The sequence below is a fragment of the Halichoerus grypus genome, chromosome 2 (genome assembly GCF_964656455.1).
Source record: "Halichoerus grypus chromosome 2, mHalGry1.hap1.1, whole genome shotgun sequence".
NCBI lineage: Eukaryota > Metazoa > Chordata > Mammalia > Carnivora > Phocidae > Halichoerus > Halichoerus grypus.
In genome coordinates, this window is record NC_135713.1 from 153,944,330 (window position 1) to 153,958,091 (window position 13,762).

The following is a 13,762-nucleotide window of genomic DNA, read 5'->3' on the forward strand; positions in this document are numbered from 1 at the left end:
TCTGCGGACTGTTGTTGTCTCTCTCCCTGCTAGAAAGCCAGCTCCAGGAAAGTGGGGCTCTTCCTCTGTTCCACTCACCGATGGGTTCCCACTACCTAAAGTGGTGTCTGGCATCTAGTAGGTGCTCCATAATTATTGCATGAATGAATGGATAAATGGATGGATGGATGGATGGGGAAAGAAATAACAGCCAGGAACCCCTTCTGTCCACAGGGACAGAAGTCGCCAGGGGAGGGGGCCGAGAAGGGCCAGGTGCGTGCGTCCAGCAGCACGGTGACCATCTGTGTGGGAGGGTCCTCACCCAGATGCCCTCTGCTAAGACATCGGGCACAAGATTATCGCCAACCTTGGGAGCCTGGAAGGACTGCTGAGACCATTTATACAAAGGAGAGGGTGACAGACCCTCCAGGAAGGAGGGTCATCCAGCAGGACCCAGTGTCTCTGGACAGTTTATTTTACATGGGATGAATCTAAGCATCTTAAGTGTACACACAGAGCCAAAGTGGGGGGGGGGGAAGGGGATGAGAGAGCATTTCACTTCCTAAAAATGCTTTATAATAATGCAGAACAATTATATATAGCGAACGCCTTCAAAATTTAAACCCTTTAAACATTTAATTCTTTAGCATTAATACACACAAATGCTATTACGGGGGAACGGGGGCGGGGAAGGGCAGGTTACAGCCTCCATAGGGATCAGAGTTTCAACAGTGTTACTTATAAATTATAGTACATCAATTTTATTTACTGATCTAGGCAGCCAGAGGATGGAAGGATATACAATGCGGCGTAAACACATTCATACCGGGATGAAGAATGCTGGCAGGAGACACAGCTTTTTTTTAACATTAAAAATGTATAAAGTATTTAGCAAAAGTTACAGAAAACAGACCAAATAAGCAAGTTTATTCTGTTAGAAAATCCCACTGTCATAGGGTTTGCTGATGTGCTCATCTGTGAAAGGGCTGTCCCCCTGTCCCCCCACCCCCCCCACCCCCCCCCCATGATCTCCGTCCCCAGGGAAGGGAAGATATGCAAGTTTGGGACCCCTGTCACCAAGGGATGGCTGGTGTCCCTTTGAATGTCTGTTCCTGGTCCACGCGGCTGCCTGGAGGCCACAGCTCCCAAGAGCCGGTCTGCTGCGTGTGATGCTGCTGGAAAGGATGCGTCTCCGCTCACTTGACAAACGAGGGAGTACGGAGGTCCCGGGAGGGGATGTGACTTCACTTCGGGTTACAGGACACACGAGGTGGCGGAGTGGGGCCAGTCCATTGCTCCTGCCCTGGCACCAAACGCTTTCCCTCTCCATCCCCATGACGGCACCCGTGTGCCCAGACCCTTTGCCCTCCACCACTGCAATCCTGTTAGAAATGTCCCTCCAACACAAGGGGTCAGTGTCCCCTGAACAGCACACAAGGAGAGACCCAAAGCTCATCACCAACCCAGCTTCCTCAGAGACGCCTCCCAACAAAGGCTCCTTTCCACGCCCCGGCATCAGAAGGGTTAGAGAACAAAACATCGGTTCCTGTCACCTGTCTTATTCTCACCCAGACCTGCTGCAACAGCAGCGGGTCCTTCACTTTCAGGAAAGGCCAGACAGAAGTAATACTCCCGTGGGGGCGGGATGCCAAGAGTCCTGCCTGGCAAAACAACCCGGATGCGCCCAAGAAGAATGGGATCCTGCAGACTTGGGCTCCATGGCCCACGCCCTGCCTCCTGGCCTGGCCCCAGGAACATCTTCCGTTTGCTCAGAGGGCTGCCTGGTTGCCTCCAAGGGCTCACAGCTCCTCGAGCAGGGCACCGTCGAGACACGGCTTGGCGGAGTCACCACCTTGGGGGTCATGCCCTAGCCTGCCCGGCGCTGGCTGGGTTTGGTCCCATCTCTGCCACCATCTGCCGCCCCCCCCCCCCCCGCCACGGTGGGCTGCAGACACAGGCTTGGCTCGGTGTGACCACCAGCTGAGCGAGCCTCCAGCAATGCCAAGCAGCTCACGGGAAGAGGCTCTGTCTCCATCATGCCTGCCTGGCTCCTTGGAAATAGACCTCAGGACGTGAGATCAAAGATCAGGGGGCGAGACCCCAAAGGTAATGACGTATGAGTGCTCCCTTCAGGGCCCTAGGAGGAACTACCTCATTCTCAACAGCTTGGGAAACTCTTCATTTTAGCTCCATTCGTGTCTAAGTAAGAGAAGTGCCAGGGTATCCCTCTCAGGAGGATTTCAGACACCACCACGCACAACCCGCGCCGATCGGGCCCAGGTCAAGCGTGATGGGTGTCGGGTACAGACCCCAAAAAACGGGAAGGGGCGGAGGGAGTGCAGTAGCTAGAGGAGCCTGGGGAGACCAGAAGGTACACCTGCAGCCTACAGATGGAGCAACAGAGACCCAGGGAAAGGTCATGGCCAGCCCAAGGTCACCCCCTGCGTCTTCACCTGCAATTCATCCGTTCGCCTTCCATGCCCCCTCATGCTAAGAAGCCAAAGGCTGTGTGAGCTCAAGCGAGGGCCCCCCAGGAGTGTGTGGATCTACCAGCCGAGGTGCAAGCTTCAGGGTGCAGCAGAAGTGGGAGGCACCCCTCCCCTAATCCCCGGCCCCTTTCTGCACAAAAACCTGAAATGAACCACAAGGGCAAGTGTGAGCCCCAAGAAATACTGTGGGCAAGGCTGGCATTTGGGGGAGCCTTGGGAGGCACAGGAAGCAGCCGTGCAAACAAGCTGAGGACCCTGGGCCAGGAGCCTCCAGGGCAAACAACGCATTTCACGAGCGAGGAAGCGTGTGGTTCACCCATGCAACAGAGCGGGATTCCACAAGACGTGGGGACGAGCTAGGGATGCACACGACGTGGGTGACCCCAAGCACGAAGCCTTGGGAAAGCAGTCGTACTCGATGGCTACATCAGTGACTCCTTTCATAGGACATTCTAGAAAAAGGCAACACCGTAGGGTCCGATGATCCATCGGCGGTCGCCAGGGGGCGGGATGGGGAACAGGTGTGGGTGATCGGCTCTAAGGAGCTGGAGGGAATTTTCAGGAGTGATAGAAATAGGATGATGATTTTGGTGGTGGTTTTAAGACTGTAGGTTTGTCAAAATTCACGGAACCCTATCCTTCAAAAGGGTGCATTTCACTGTAGGTCAATAAACCCCAGTAGGTATGTCAAACACCTCAACAAATCTTAAAAAAAAAAAAAAAAAAAAAAGGCGGTAGGTCTGGGAGGGGTCGGAGGATTCAGGGAATATGCTGATCTGTACCCCACTTAACACGCCTGAAGTGCTTTCCCTACCTACATACCCACCAGTGGGTCTGCAAAATCCTGTTTAAACTCTCCCTTTCAAGGTCACTCGCGGCTGGAAGTCAAATCACTTCAACAAGCCAAAGTCTTTGATGTCCTTTGAAGTTTATGGCTAGTGTTTCCAAGAAGGGACTTTGGCTTCTTGGCTTTGCCAAGATTCTTAGGTACCCATCCACTAATCTAATACTTGATTGATTTTCACAAAGGGAAGAGAAACACCCCCCTTCTCCCCCCGGTCTGTGAGTGTGGACACTGTGTCTGTTCGCCTTGGTCATTAACCAGCCCCAGGGAGAAGCGCCTTCTGGTACAGAAATCCTCCCGGCCCGACAGGCGCTGAGTGGGGGGGGCGGGTAGAAAGAAGGCCCAAGGTGGTCCCACGGGGAGCTGGCCCTGTGGTCCGGTTGGCCAAGGCTTTGCAACACTGATCAAAAGCGACAGAAGGAAGGAATAGTGGCTGTTCCTGGAGGTTGCTGTGGCAACCAACTCATTTTGAACACCTTTTATCTTAGAGATTTTTTTCCCCCAAAAAATCAGGTTTTCATAAACAAAACTAAGTGCATCCATGTCTTGTAGGAGGGCAGGTAGAAGGGGCTCACTTGTTCTTAGAGAACAACGGATGTGCCCAGGAACATCCCAGACACTCTCTGAATAAGCCCGGCCGTACACTCTTATAACCTCAACACCGAATTTACAAGAATAAAATAAAACAGCAACAACCGGATAGAGCGCTACTCCGAAGGGCACTTTGGGATGTTCTAGACTTCAGCCTCATCTTGGTTCACCCAGGGCGGAAGCCCTGTTAACAGACCCCGATCCTCACTCCCTGGGCTCACTGGCCATCCTTGGGCTTCATTCGTCTTCTCTGTCAAGTGAGGAGAGTTATTTAAAAGAAACGAGAGAAATCTCTGAGGTCCGACTTGCATCCGGGCTGCATGCGCTGAGGACCAGGTGATTATATACCCTTGTTGCTGTCCACCTTCCACCCAGAGGGGAACTACTACACGGCAGTGGTTCATGTTAGGATGACATGTTCACGTTAGGCTCCGAGTCGGTTAAATGTGGAAGAGGTGCCATGCTCTCATTCTCCAGAGAGGTTTAGAGCCTCTTGTCTACGTGGAGAACAGAGGAGACCGGGAAAGAGCGCGCGTCTTGCATGTGGTTACATTTCTGGTGCCCTGCACGATGCCTGGCTCGTCCCAAGTGTCTGCTCAGTGAACGAATGAATGAATGCAGATGTACCAGCATGACAGAGAGTATCTCTGGAAACCACAACTCTGCAAAGAGTGCTTGTATGTGAAGGCCAAGGTTAAGGACCTGCGAGACCCTGGAGAAAACGTAAGTCTATGCAGAAGAAGAGACGGTGGTCTTTCCCCTGCCCTCTCTTGTCCCCAGAACTAGGCACATTGCTGACTAAGCTCTTTGATGAATGAAGGAGCATAGAGAAAAAAGAAAAGAATGTGAAGAGGCTAATGAGAGTGAGCTGAGGAGTGGGGGTGGGGAGAGGGGAAGAATGACTTCAGAAAACCCACACTGGGCCAACTCGGGCTCCCCTGGATAAGGCAAGAGAGCCCCCCGCCCCCTGTCCCAGGGAGGACCAGAAGACTCAGGAACCCTCAGAAGGGAGGGAGAAAACAAAAACCAATGAGCCATATCACACTCAAAATATCTGTGTTAGTAACAAGGCTATTGGCTTTGAACATTTGAAAATCACCCACAAATTAGTCCACTAAAGCCACAAGGCAATTACTACCGACACCCATTTTTCATAGAGAAACCAAGACATAATATCCCAAAATCGGTCGCTGGTGTCCTGTCCCAACCCCCGATCCGGAAGCAGTGGTCCTCCCTGCCAGGGACAGATCCATCCTCCGCGCTGACCTTTTTGGTTGAGATGGTTCAATAGGACAAGTGACAGAGTGTGGCTTACTTTAGGACATTGGGCATCTTTCTATTCTAAACTGTGAGCGCGTAATTCTGACTCAGCGAAAGAGGTGCCAAAAGACTCAAGATGAGTAAGTCCTCAATTCCCAGCATGAAGACCGAGGGACCAGGGAGTTGTGCTCTTAGGATCCTGCCCTTGTAGGGCACGTATGGGTCCTGCACGTTGGAAGTAATCAAGGGTTTGAAAGATGAGCTAAGAAGGATGGGTTCTCAGGGCGTGGGTTCTGGGCTAGAATCTGCCCCCTGCTGGCCGCGTGATCACCTTCGGGGAGCGGGGGGTGTCATTTCATCTTCCGGTCCCCTGGTGCGGATTCTCAGGGTCTGACATGGTGGAGAATGGGTTTGCTGTGTTTCTACAGAGGGAGGGACTGATGAGCGGTGTGCTGAATGCTTCCCACGTCATGCTCAGACCCGGCTTCCCCTGGAATCGGGAAGTGGGGGAAGGGGAAGGGGGGTCCCAGCACCAAGCGGAGCTCCATGCAGGGCTCTGGAATGTGCGGGACGAGCTGAGGCCAGGGTGGCAGGACGGGACACCCTGCTGTGACCATGAGAGTCTGCCATGCCTGTGCAGTGCCCACTAGGGAGAGAAAGTCACATGGGGTCCCACGCCCACCATGCACTAGCAGGTGGAGCCCTCTGCAGGGGCGGGGGGTAGGGGGGTGGGGACAAAGACCCATCCCAACCCCCCTCCCACAGGGGACTAAGCCAGCCCCGCGAAGAGCCTGGGAAGGGGGGGGCAAGGGGGGCCGGAGGGAGCTTCCCTGAGGAAGCAGCTGAGGGTTGGATGGATTGGGGTTTCCAGCCCGGACTCAACACTCTGACTTGGGGCTGATGTGCTGAATGAGGTAGTTCCATCCTGACCTCTCCAGGCAGGGTCAGTCTGGGTAGAGAGGAGCCAGGCCTTATTCCCAAGACCCCTGACGGTGGAAAGGGGGCCAAGAAGAGCCAGGATGCGGGCTCCCAGAATGCAACGGGAAAACAATAAAGAGGGTGGGCTGCAAAAAATTCTGGGTGCGGGCTGTTGGAGCTGAACGGTGCCTTCTATCCACAATTCTGATCCTGATATGTGGTTGGAGACAGGGACCTTTCTCCCGTGACCCTCCAAAGCCCGGGACACAGGGGGCCAGCTAGACAAAGGGCCTTGGGGCTTCCAGGGGCCTAAGTATATGACACAGGTGGTTCTGGGTGGGGAGGTGACCCCTCCGGTCCTCAGCAGGGACCACAAAGCTCCAGCCTCAGTTTGTCCTTAGAGATGCAAGCACGGTGCAGGACTCGGGGGGGGCGGAGGGGGGCTTCGGCCTCGGAGACAAGGGTAGGGCTGTGGATCCGTCTTCTTGGCCTGGGCACACTGGCAGCTCCCAGCAGGGCCGCCCTTCTGGAATCGCCCCAGCTCAGTGGACCAGGCCCAAGACAGGGGGTGGGAGGGCAGCTGAACTCGGCAGCGGGCCCCGTGGCGGGCGCGGCCGCCTCCTCTCCACGGGACCCCCAGCCCCTCGCCTCCGCGGGCCCCCCAGGGCCGTGCGTGCCCGTCTAAATCTCCATGTCCACGGGGCGGATGTTGCCCGTCTTGTGCTCTCTGACCCACAGCTCCCTGTCTTTGGCTGGGTCCACCTTTCGAAGCAGTTGGTCCACGGGCTCGACTGTCTGCAAGGGACGGAGAAGGGGACGCGGTGAGAGCTAGTGGCCGCGCCAGGGACAACAGAGGCCCCCGTGAGGGACGGCCGTGCGCAGCGCTACAGGAACGGGGAGCCCGGGGCTCTCGCCCCCACTCTGAGTCCCGCTCAGTGCCCTCTGCCCCCAGCCCACAGGCCTGCATGACAGGGCAGGGTGGCCCAGCTCCAGATCCGGGGCCTCCTCCTCCATCTGTCCCCACCTTTACCATCCCAGAACAGGGCCAACGGAACATTCGCTTGAGGGGGTTTGAATTTTTCTGGATTACTTATTTTTTGGTAAGAAATCTGCCACGGGAGGCGGTAAAGCCTCAGGTATTTTAAACCGTCCTGACCTGCTTTCTCCTCGGGCTGACGGCTCACGCGTGTCCCTATGGCCTGGGAGGGATTCACGAGGACGTCCAGGGGAGGTCCACGAGCCCATCCCAAGACGGGGCTCCCGGGCCCAGGCACCTGCCAGCGCCCAGCGCCAGGTGGCTCTCCTCTGGCCCGGGTCCCCCCACTGCCCCACCCCCGCAGGGGTCCTCGGCCCAGGGCAGGCGACTCACGCTTTGGTTGAACATGTCTGTCTCGTGCCGAAGCTGCGTGTACTGACAAAGGTGTTGCCGGATCATCTCTACCCTCTCCACCTCCAGCCGCTCCAGCTCCTGGCGGGGGGGGCAGACATCCCTGAGCGTGTGCCCCCAACCCGGGGACCCTCCCGCCACGCACGTCCCAGCCCACCCGACCCACAAGACACGAGTCACCGCCTGCTTGGCGCGGGCCCCCACGGACCCCCGGGGGCTGAACTCGCCCAGCATGGGGGTGGGGGGAGGGGAGGACTCAGCAGCTGGTGTCCCCTGAGTCCTGCTCTGCCCGGCGGGCGCGGTGGATGCTGAGAGCTTTGCATGCGTTACTTAATTGTCCTGGGTCATTTTAAGAGAGGTTCTTATCTGTAACATCACTTGCCCAAAGCATTATGGGAGGAGCGGGGTTGAAACCAGGGTCCGGATTCTGCCCCAGGGCAGCCCCGGCCCCAGTTCCCGAGACGGGGTGGACACATGGGTCACATGTCGAGATTCTGTGCCTCAGGCCTCTTAGGGCTTCGTCCCTGGGCCTCTGCCGAGCAGCCTCCTCTCCTCTGTCCATCTAATGCTGAAGTGCAGAACAGAGACCAGGCCAGGAGACTCGGGGCGGGGGGTGGGGGGGAAGGGTAGGAGTCAGATGGCCATGGTCAAATGGAAGAGAAAGGGCTTGTCCTTTGGTTTCTAGATGGTTCTGCATCTTTGGAATTTAGAGGATCAGACTGCTATTCTGTGCACAACTAGGTCACTGCCCAGGTGATTAACTGGGAAGAAGGGTAAAGCGGGAGCTTAATTAGGAGATTAACCAAGAGGAAGACTAGGTCACTGTCCCTGGGGGAGGCCTCTAATCTGCTCCGGTGGGCTGCCACCTGGGCACGCAGAGAGTTAGTCTGTCCTGTGCCGGATGGACGAGGGGAGCTCTGGGCAGTGGGACAATGCACTCAGGACCTGGCACCAGGCGTCCTTTCTCATCCAACCCAATGGCCCAAGTGTCAAGCACACTTCACGGTCCAAGCCAACGGGTGCTCACTGAGGAGGAGATGTGGTCCCTTCATAAGATACTCAGCAGGCGCCCGGGGGGCACAGTCAGTTCCGACTCTTGGTTTCGGCTCCGGTCTGGATCTCAGGGTCATGGGAATGAGCCCCACGTCAGGCTCCGCACTCAGCGCGGAGTCTGCTTGAGATTCTCTCTCTCCCTCTGCCCCTCCCCACAGTACTCTCTCTCTAAAATCAATCAATCTTAAAAAAAATACTCAAGAAGACAAAAAAAAGGGGGGAGTCTGATGCCTATTCCCTGAATCCCTTGGTCAGAGGCCTCCACTCCCATTCCTTCTGAACAGCTACCCCAACCTCACTCCGCATGTGTCCTCTATCTAGGATGGGCAACCCTTCTGGGGGGTGGGGAGGGCCACCCTTCCTATAACTTGGCTATTTGTCCTAAAGGCTCCACTGCACATCTGGTTGAGGGCATTCTTGTTTGACCCTGACCCCTCAGGGGACAGCCAAAGAGGATAGAGTGAGACCCAACCCTTGCCTGTGTTCACACAGCTACAAAGTGCCAAAGCAGGGTCTGAATCCACACAGACTGGCCCAGAATCAAGGTCTTGACCTCAGCGGTAGAGAGGATCTAATGACCACTTCTATGGCCACTCCACGCCATCACCCGCATGCCCACCAGCATGCCCCCCAAGGGCTTCCTGAGCACCAGCCCCTGGGTTGACAAGCTCTCTCACCAGTGTGGTGGTCACCATCTCTTCAAACCACTTGGACTGGGCTTGGTTGTAGAGGTCCACACAGCGCATGAGGTCATCTCCTGGAAAAGACCACCGGCCACCATCACACTCTGTCCTGTCGTCACCATGGCTGCCCTGCCCCATCTGTGCCCCATGCCCTCTCCTCTTCCTGGGTTGTGGAAGCCACTGGGAAGCGGAGGGAGTGGGAGCAGAGCGAAGGAAAGGGGGCAACCCCGCATCATGAGCGTCCATCTGAGCTTGACCCCAGACACCAAGAAGTCAGGATGAAGGTTTCTCAGTGTGTGTGTGTGTGGGGGGGGTGCTCCTAGGAACCCCCCAATCCTACCATGAGCCCAAGAAATGCTTCCCTCTCTAATGATGGCAGTTTCATTTGACAGTGGAGAGTCCTTCTCCAATAAAACATGTGTTATAAGCAACCTAGAAGTGGTTATGAGTTAAAGAAGAGAAGTCTGCAAGTTGCGTGTGTGCGCGCACGCACGTGGGGGTACACGTGCCAGAACGTAATTCCGAAACACAAAATAACGTGTCTGATGGTTTGTGGCCCACTCACACACACGGGTGCGCTGCGCACCAATCCCGGGACGGTGGCCACTTTGGGAAACAGAGGACGGGTGGGAGGGCAGGAGCTCTTCCCACAGCATTTAATTTCACAAAAGAGAGATGTGAAGCAAACCTAACTTTTCAATCATGATGCCTGGTAAGTTATTTTCCGGAATGGCAGGGACATTTGAAACATTTTGTAATTAGAAAGAAAACAAACCATACAACAGTTGCAAGCATTACTAAAGTGTACCCGCACAAAGAACCTTGGTTTTCTGATCACCACAGGGTTCCAGAGACAGGAAGGAATCCTGGTCTGTGTTCTCGACGGGAAAAACTCATGAGCCAACCCCAAGCTAACCGATCCACTGCAAACCTAGTAATTCCAGCAGACTCCAAGTTATTCCTCTAACCACATCCCTTGAAATGGAAATGAAGAAATCGGGGAGACTCACGTCCACGTGACCCAGGGCCCAGCTCAGCAACCCCCTCCACTGAACTACACCGCTAGTCGGGAGATGAGCCTGAGGAACAGAACCCAATCAAGGGCTCTAGATCGATCAGCAGCGAATGGGTCCCTGACCCCAAGAAGGACTGACCTGGAGAGAAGAAAGTACCTACTTCCCTGCAAACACATTCCCACCAGGAGCCCGTGCCTGACCAACGAGGGGGGCAGTCAGCATGTCACCCTACAAACGTACGAAACTCCCACAGCCCTCTTTGTCGATCCTGATTTCCCGATCTTGAGAACATGCTTTGGGATCTCCTGCCGCATCAGAAAATCGGGTAACTGAAGGAGACGGTGTCTTCTCTCCATGAAGCCAGCCCGAGGGTACCCTTCTGAACAGAACGAATTAAGGACGCGGGTTCTGGACCCAGAATATCTGGGCTGTCCTACCAGCTCCACAGTCTAGTAGCTGTGCGATCGTGGACAAGTCAGTTAACCTGCCCGTGCCTCAGGCCCATCACCTATAAAATAGGAGAGCAACGGTATCTTCTTGGAGTCATGGGGAAGATATTAAGTAAGTCCCTACGTGTCTAGTGCTTGCAACGGACGCCGGCAGATTTGGCACAACAGTAACACGAGCTAGGGTGATGGTAATGATGACAAAATGCGATCAAGCCCCCTGAGGATCCAGAGGCGCTCCCTTCTAGAGGTTTTGGGAAAGATGAGGGAGGAAAGGGGAGGGAGGGACAGAGCGAGGGAAAAAGAGCGGGCATCTTCTGGGTAACGGGCCATCCAGCAACATGGGGACAAGCAGTGTCTTTGGAACAAGAGACAGTGGAATTCTGGGCCCCAGCGCTCCGGGACTGTCTGACCCCTGTCTGTCACCATCTGTCATTCATCTGCTTCCTCACCCCTGAAAGGTACAGAAATACCCCCCTGCAGGAGGACCGGGGGCTTGGACGTGGATGCTCTGAGGCACGGGGCCGGGCGCCCGACACACGAAAGGGTTTCGGAAAGGGAGAATTTTTCACGGTTAGATCCAAGGACAAGGACGAGTCACTTCCATCACAACATAATTCCAAACGGTAGGGATAAGAGACCGTATTATCTGATGACCACGCAACAAACTGAGACACAAACAGCAAGACCAGAAAGCAAAGGTGGTAGAGCTCTAGCTGGTGAAAATGTAACATTCTTCTGAATTTGGCTGAAATTGGCTAGAAACTGCAAATAGCAAGATTATCTAGAATGTGAAAGAAACAGAATAGAAAAATATCTAGAACACGAGAGAAATGAAAACACAAAAAAAGTCAGAACTTGAGGAACATGGTAAAAAGCGGTGGTGTGAGTTCAAATAAACACCTGGTGGGTCAAATATGTATGTATTTATTTCTTAAACCTGGGGCCAAAGAAAAAAGGGATTTAAAAATATATATCGAGAAAGGAAAAGTCTTTCTAAGTCAGTCACAAAACCCAGAACTTGGAAGGGGAAGAGAGGATTCTACAAAAAAACTCAAGAAGAAAACAGGCCAGAGAGAGAGAAAAGAAAGAAATATAACGAAAAAAAAGTTAAATGATAAACGGCAACCTAGGAAAAATATTTGCAATTCAAACCACAGAAGGTTAATTTTCCTGACATATAATTAATCCTTGCTCATCAATCCATCAGAATAAGAGAAACCAGGGGAGAGGACAGGAGTTCATCAGTTCACAGAAAGAAGTCACAGATGACATACAGAAGTCTATTTTTAAAAAGCTCAAATTCACTCAAAAAAGAAACGTAAATTGCCAACAAAATAGTGTTTCTCACCAGATAGCTAGGATGTCGAAGTCTGATCTCACGCAGTGCTGACCAGAGTTTAGGGAACGGGCATCCTTATGTGCCCCTGGTGGGCACGCCTCTCTGGAGAGCAGTTTGGAACCAGCTATCCAAACCAACACAACGCTTGGACCCAGAAACTCACATCTACGTTCTCTCTCCCCGCGGACTGAGCCTCACATACACATGGTTACAGTGCCAACATCACTGAACACCCACCGACAATCTCAAAGTCCAACAAAAAGTCAATCAGGGGGATTGTGAAATAAATTCGGGTCCAATCGCACACGTGGACGCCATTCAACCATTTAAAAAGTCTTATGCGCGGCAACAGATGGGTAAATAAACGTCTAGGTGACGGATCAGAGCTATCTCGAAGATCTATCAGTAAAAATATAAATTCAGGACATAAAATAGAAGATGATCTAATGTGTATACATTTAAATATTAAGAAACATTTTTAAGAATTCAAACACTACGAAATTTGATGGCGATTATGATCTAGTCAATCAAATTTTATATTCTCACGTGCTGGTTACAATTTTCTTTTGCCAAGCAGCAATATAACTTTATTTTTAAAATAAATAAATTGAACTAAAATAAATAGGCTCTACCCGTCCTGGGTTTGCCCTCCCAGTCCCCGGGTAAGTGTATTATGCCTTCTATTGCTGGATCTGGTTATCACCATGCATTATAAGGTCTTTCAATCAAATGTTGTGTTTGTGTTTTGTGACTATTTCTATACCACTGTATCGTCACGTCCAGACGGTGGCTCTTTTGTTCTGTAACGAGTTTAACTGTGCCAGGTTCACCAGAAATTCAGGTGAGAAGGACTCGGGAGACCACCTGATCCAAAGCCTAATGAGAGCACACGCTTTAATCCCTTCTCAGAAAGCAATAAATAGCGTGCCCTTCAACTTGGGACTTTCTGAAGAAATAGGGGCTGTTTTTGTACTGGTTCAGGCCTTTCTCCCCCACCTTGTGCATCAGCTAATTTTCACCACAAGGTGGAAGCAGAAACCGACTCACTGGGGGAAAATCTTTGTGAGAGAATCTGAAATCTGATTCTTTCACGGAACAAAATGTCGGACTCTGGGGGGGTGGGGGGCAGGGGCCCCGGATCACCAGAGGCCAGCCCTGGGAGCAGCATTTGCTGGGGAGGTGGCACCGCTGGGTCGGCAGGTGGGGCCTGAACTTCTCCTACGGGCTCCTCGCAGGGACAGAGCCCTGAGTCCTGGGCACGTGGAGGAGTTTGTCCACCTCCTGACCCGAGGTCCAGGGCAGCGCCCCCCCACCGCCCCCCAGTAGGGCCTGGACACAGCACCACAGCCCCCCACTCCAGCCCGGTCCTTGGGATGCACCTCCCCGGGCACCCCACCTCACAGCCCTCCCCGTTCTGTGCCTCCAAGGCCCGGGTGAGGAGGAGAGAGGCAGGGCGCCCATGGCCACACTGACCAGCCTGCGTGGACTTCCTCCGCGCCTTCTTGATGTCCTCCTCCGTCTTGTTGCTCAGCTTGATCTCCAGCTGCTGGGTCTTCATCTCCAGGTCTCTCTGCCGTTCCGTGAGGGCCTTCCGGGCCTGGGGTCCAACGACACAGGGAAGCTGCTCACGGGGCTCCAAGCCGGGAGGGCCCCGCGGGTTACGTGGTACGGCCTCCCCTTTGCTGGGTAAGAGGCCTCTCTTCTCCCCGTGTTCGTGGATCTTTTTCCCCAGCAGTGCTGAGCGGATGGCGGCA

At 53.9% G+C, this 13,762-nt stretch overlaps 1 protein-coding gene across 14 annotated transcripts in view; it reads right to left on the minus strand.

Moving 5' to 3' along the window:
- Window positions 1–589: 589 nt before the first annotated feature.
- The window catches only part of GAS7 (growth arrest specific 7), a 200,569-nt gene continuing 187,396 nt past the window's right edge, over window positions 590–13,762 (minus strand). For all 14 annotated transcript variants that reach the window (XM_036100095.2, XM_036100084.2, XM_036100086.2 and 11 more), the window contains 4 exons: window positions 13,482–13,605; window positions 9,199–9,278; window positions 7,451–7,549; window positions 590–6,876 (listed from right to left, as the gene is read on the minus strand). In XM_036100095.2, the coding sequence (XP_035955988.1) occupies window positions 6,763–6,876; window positions 7,451–7,549; window positions 9,199–9,278; window positions 13,482–13,605 (417 nt within the window). In that variant the 3' untranslated portion in view covers window positions 590–6,762. The remainder of the gene's footprint in view (window positions 6,877–7,450; window positions 7,550–9,198; window positions 9,279–13,481; window positions 13,606–13,762) is intronic.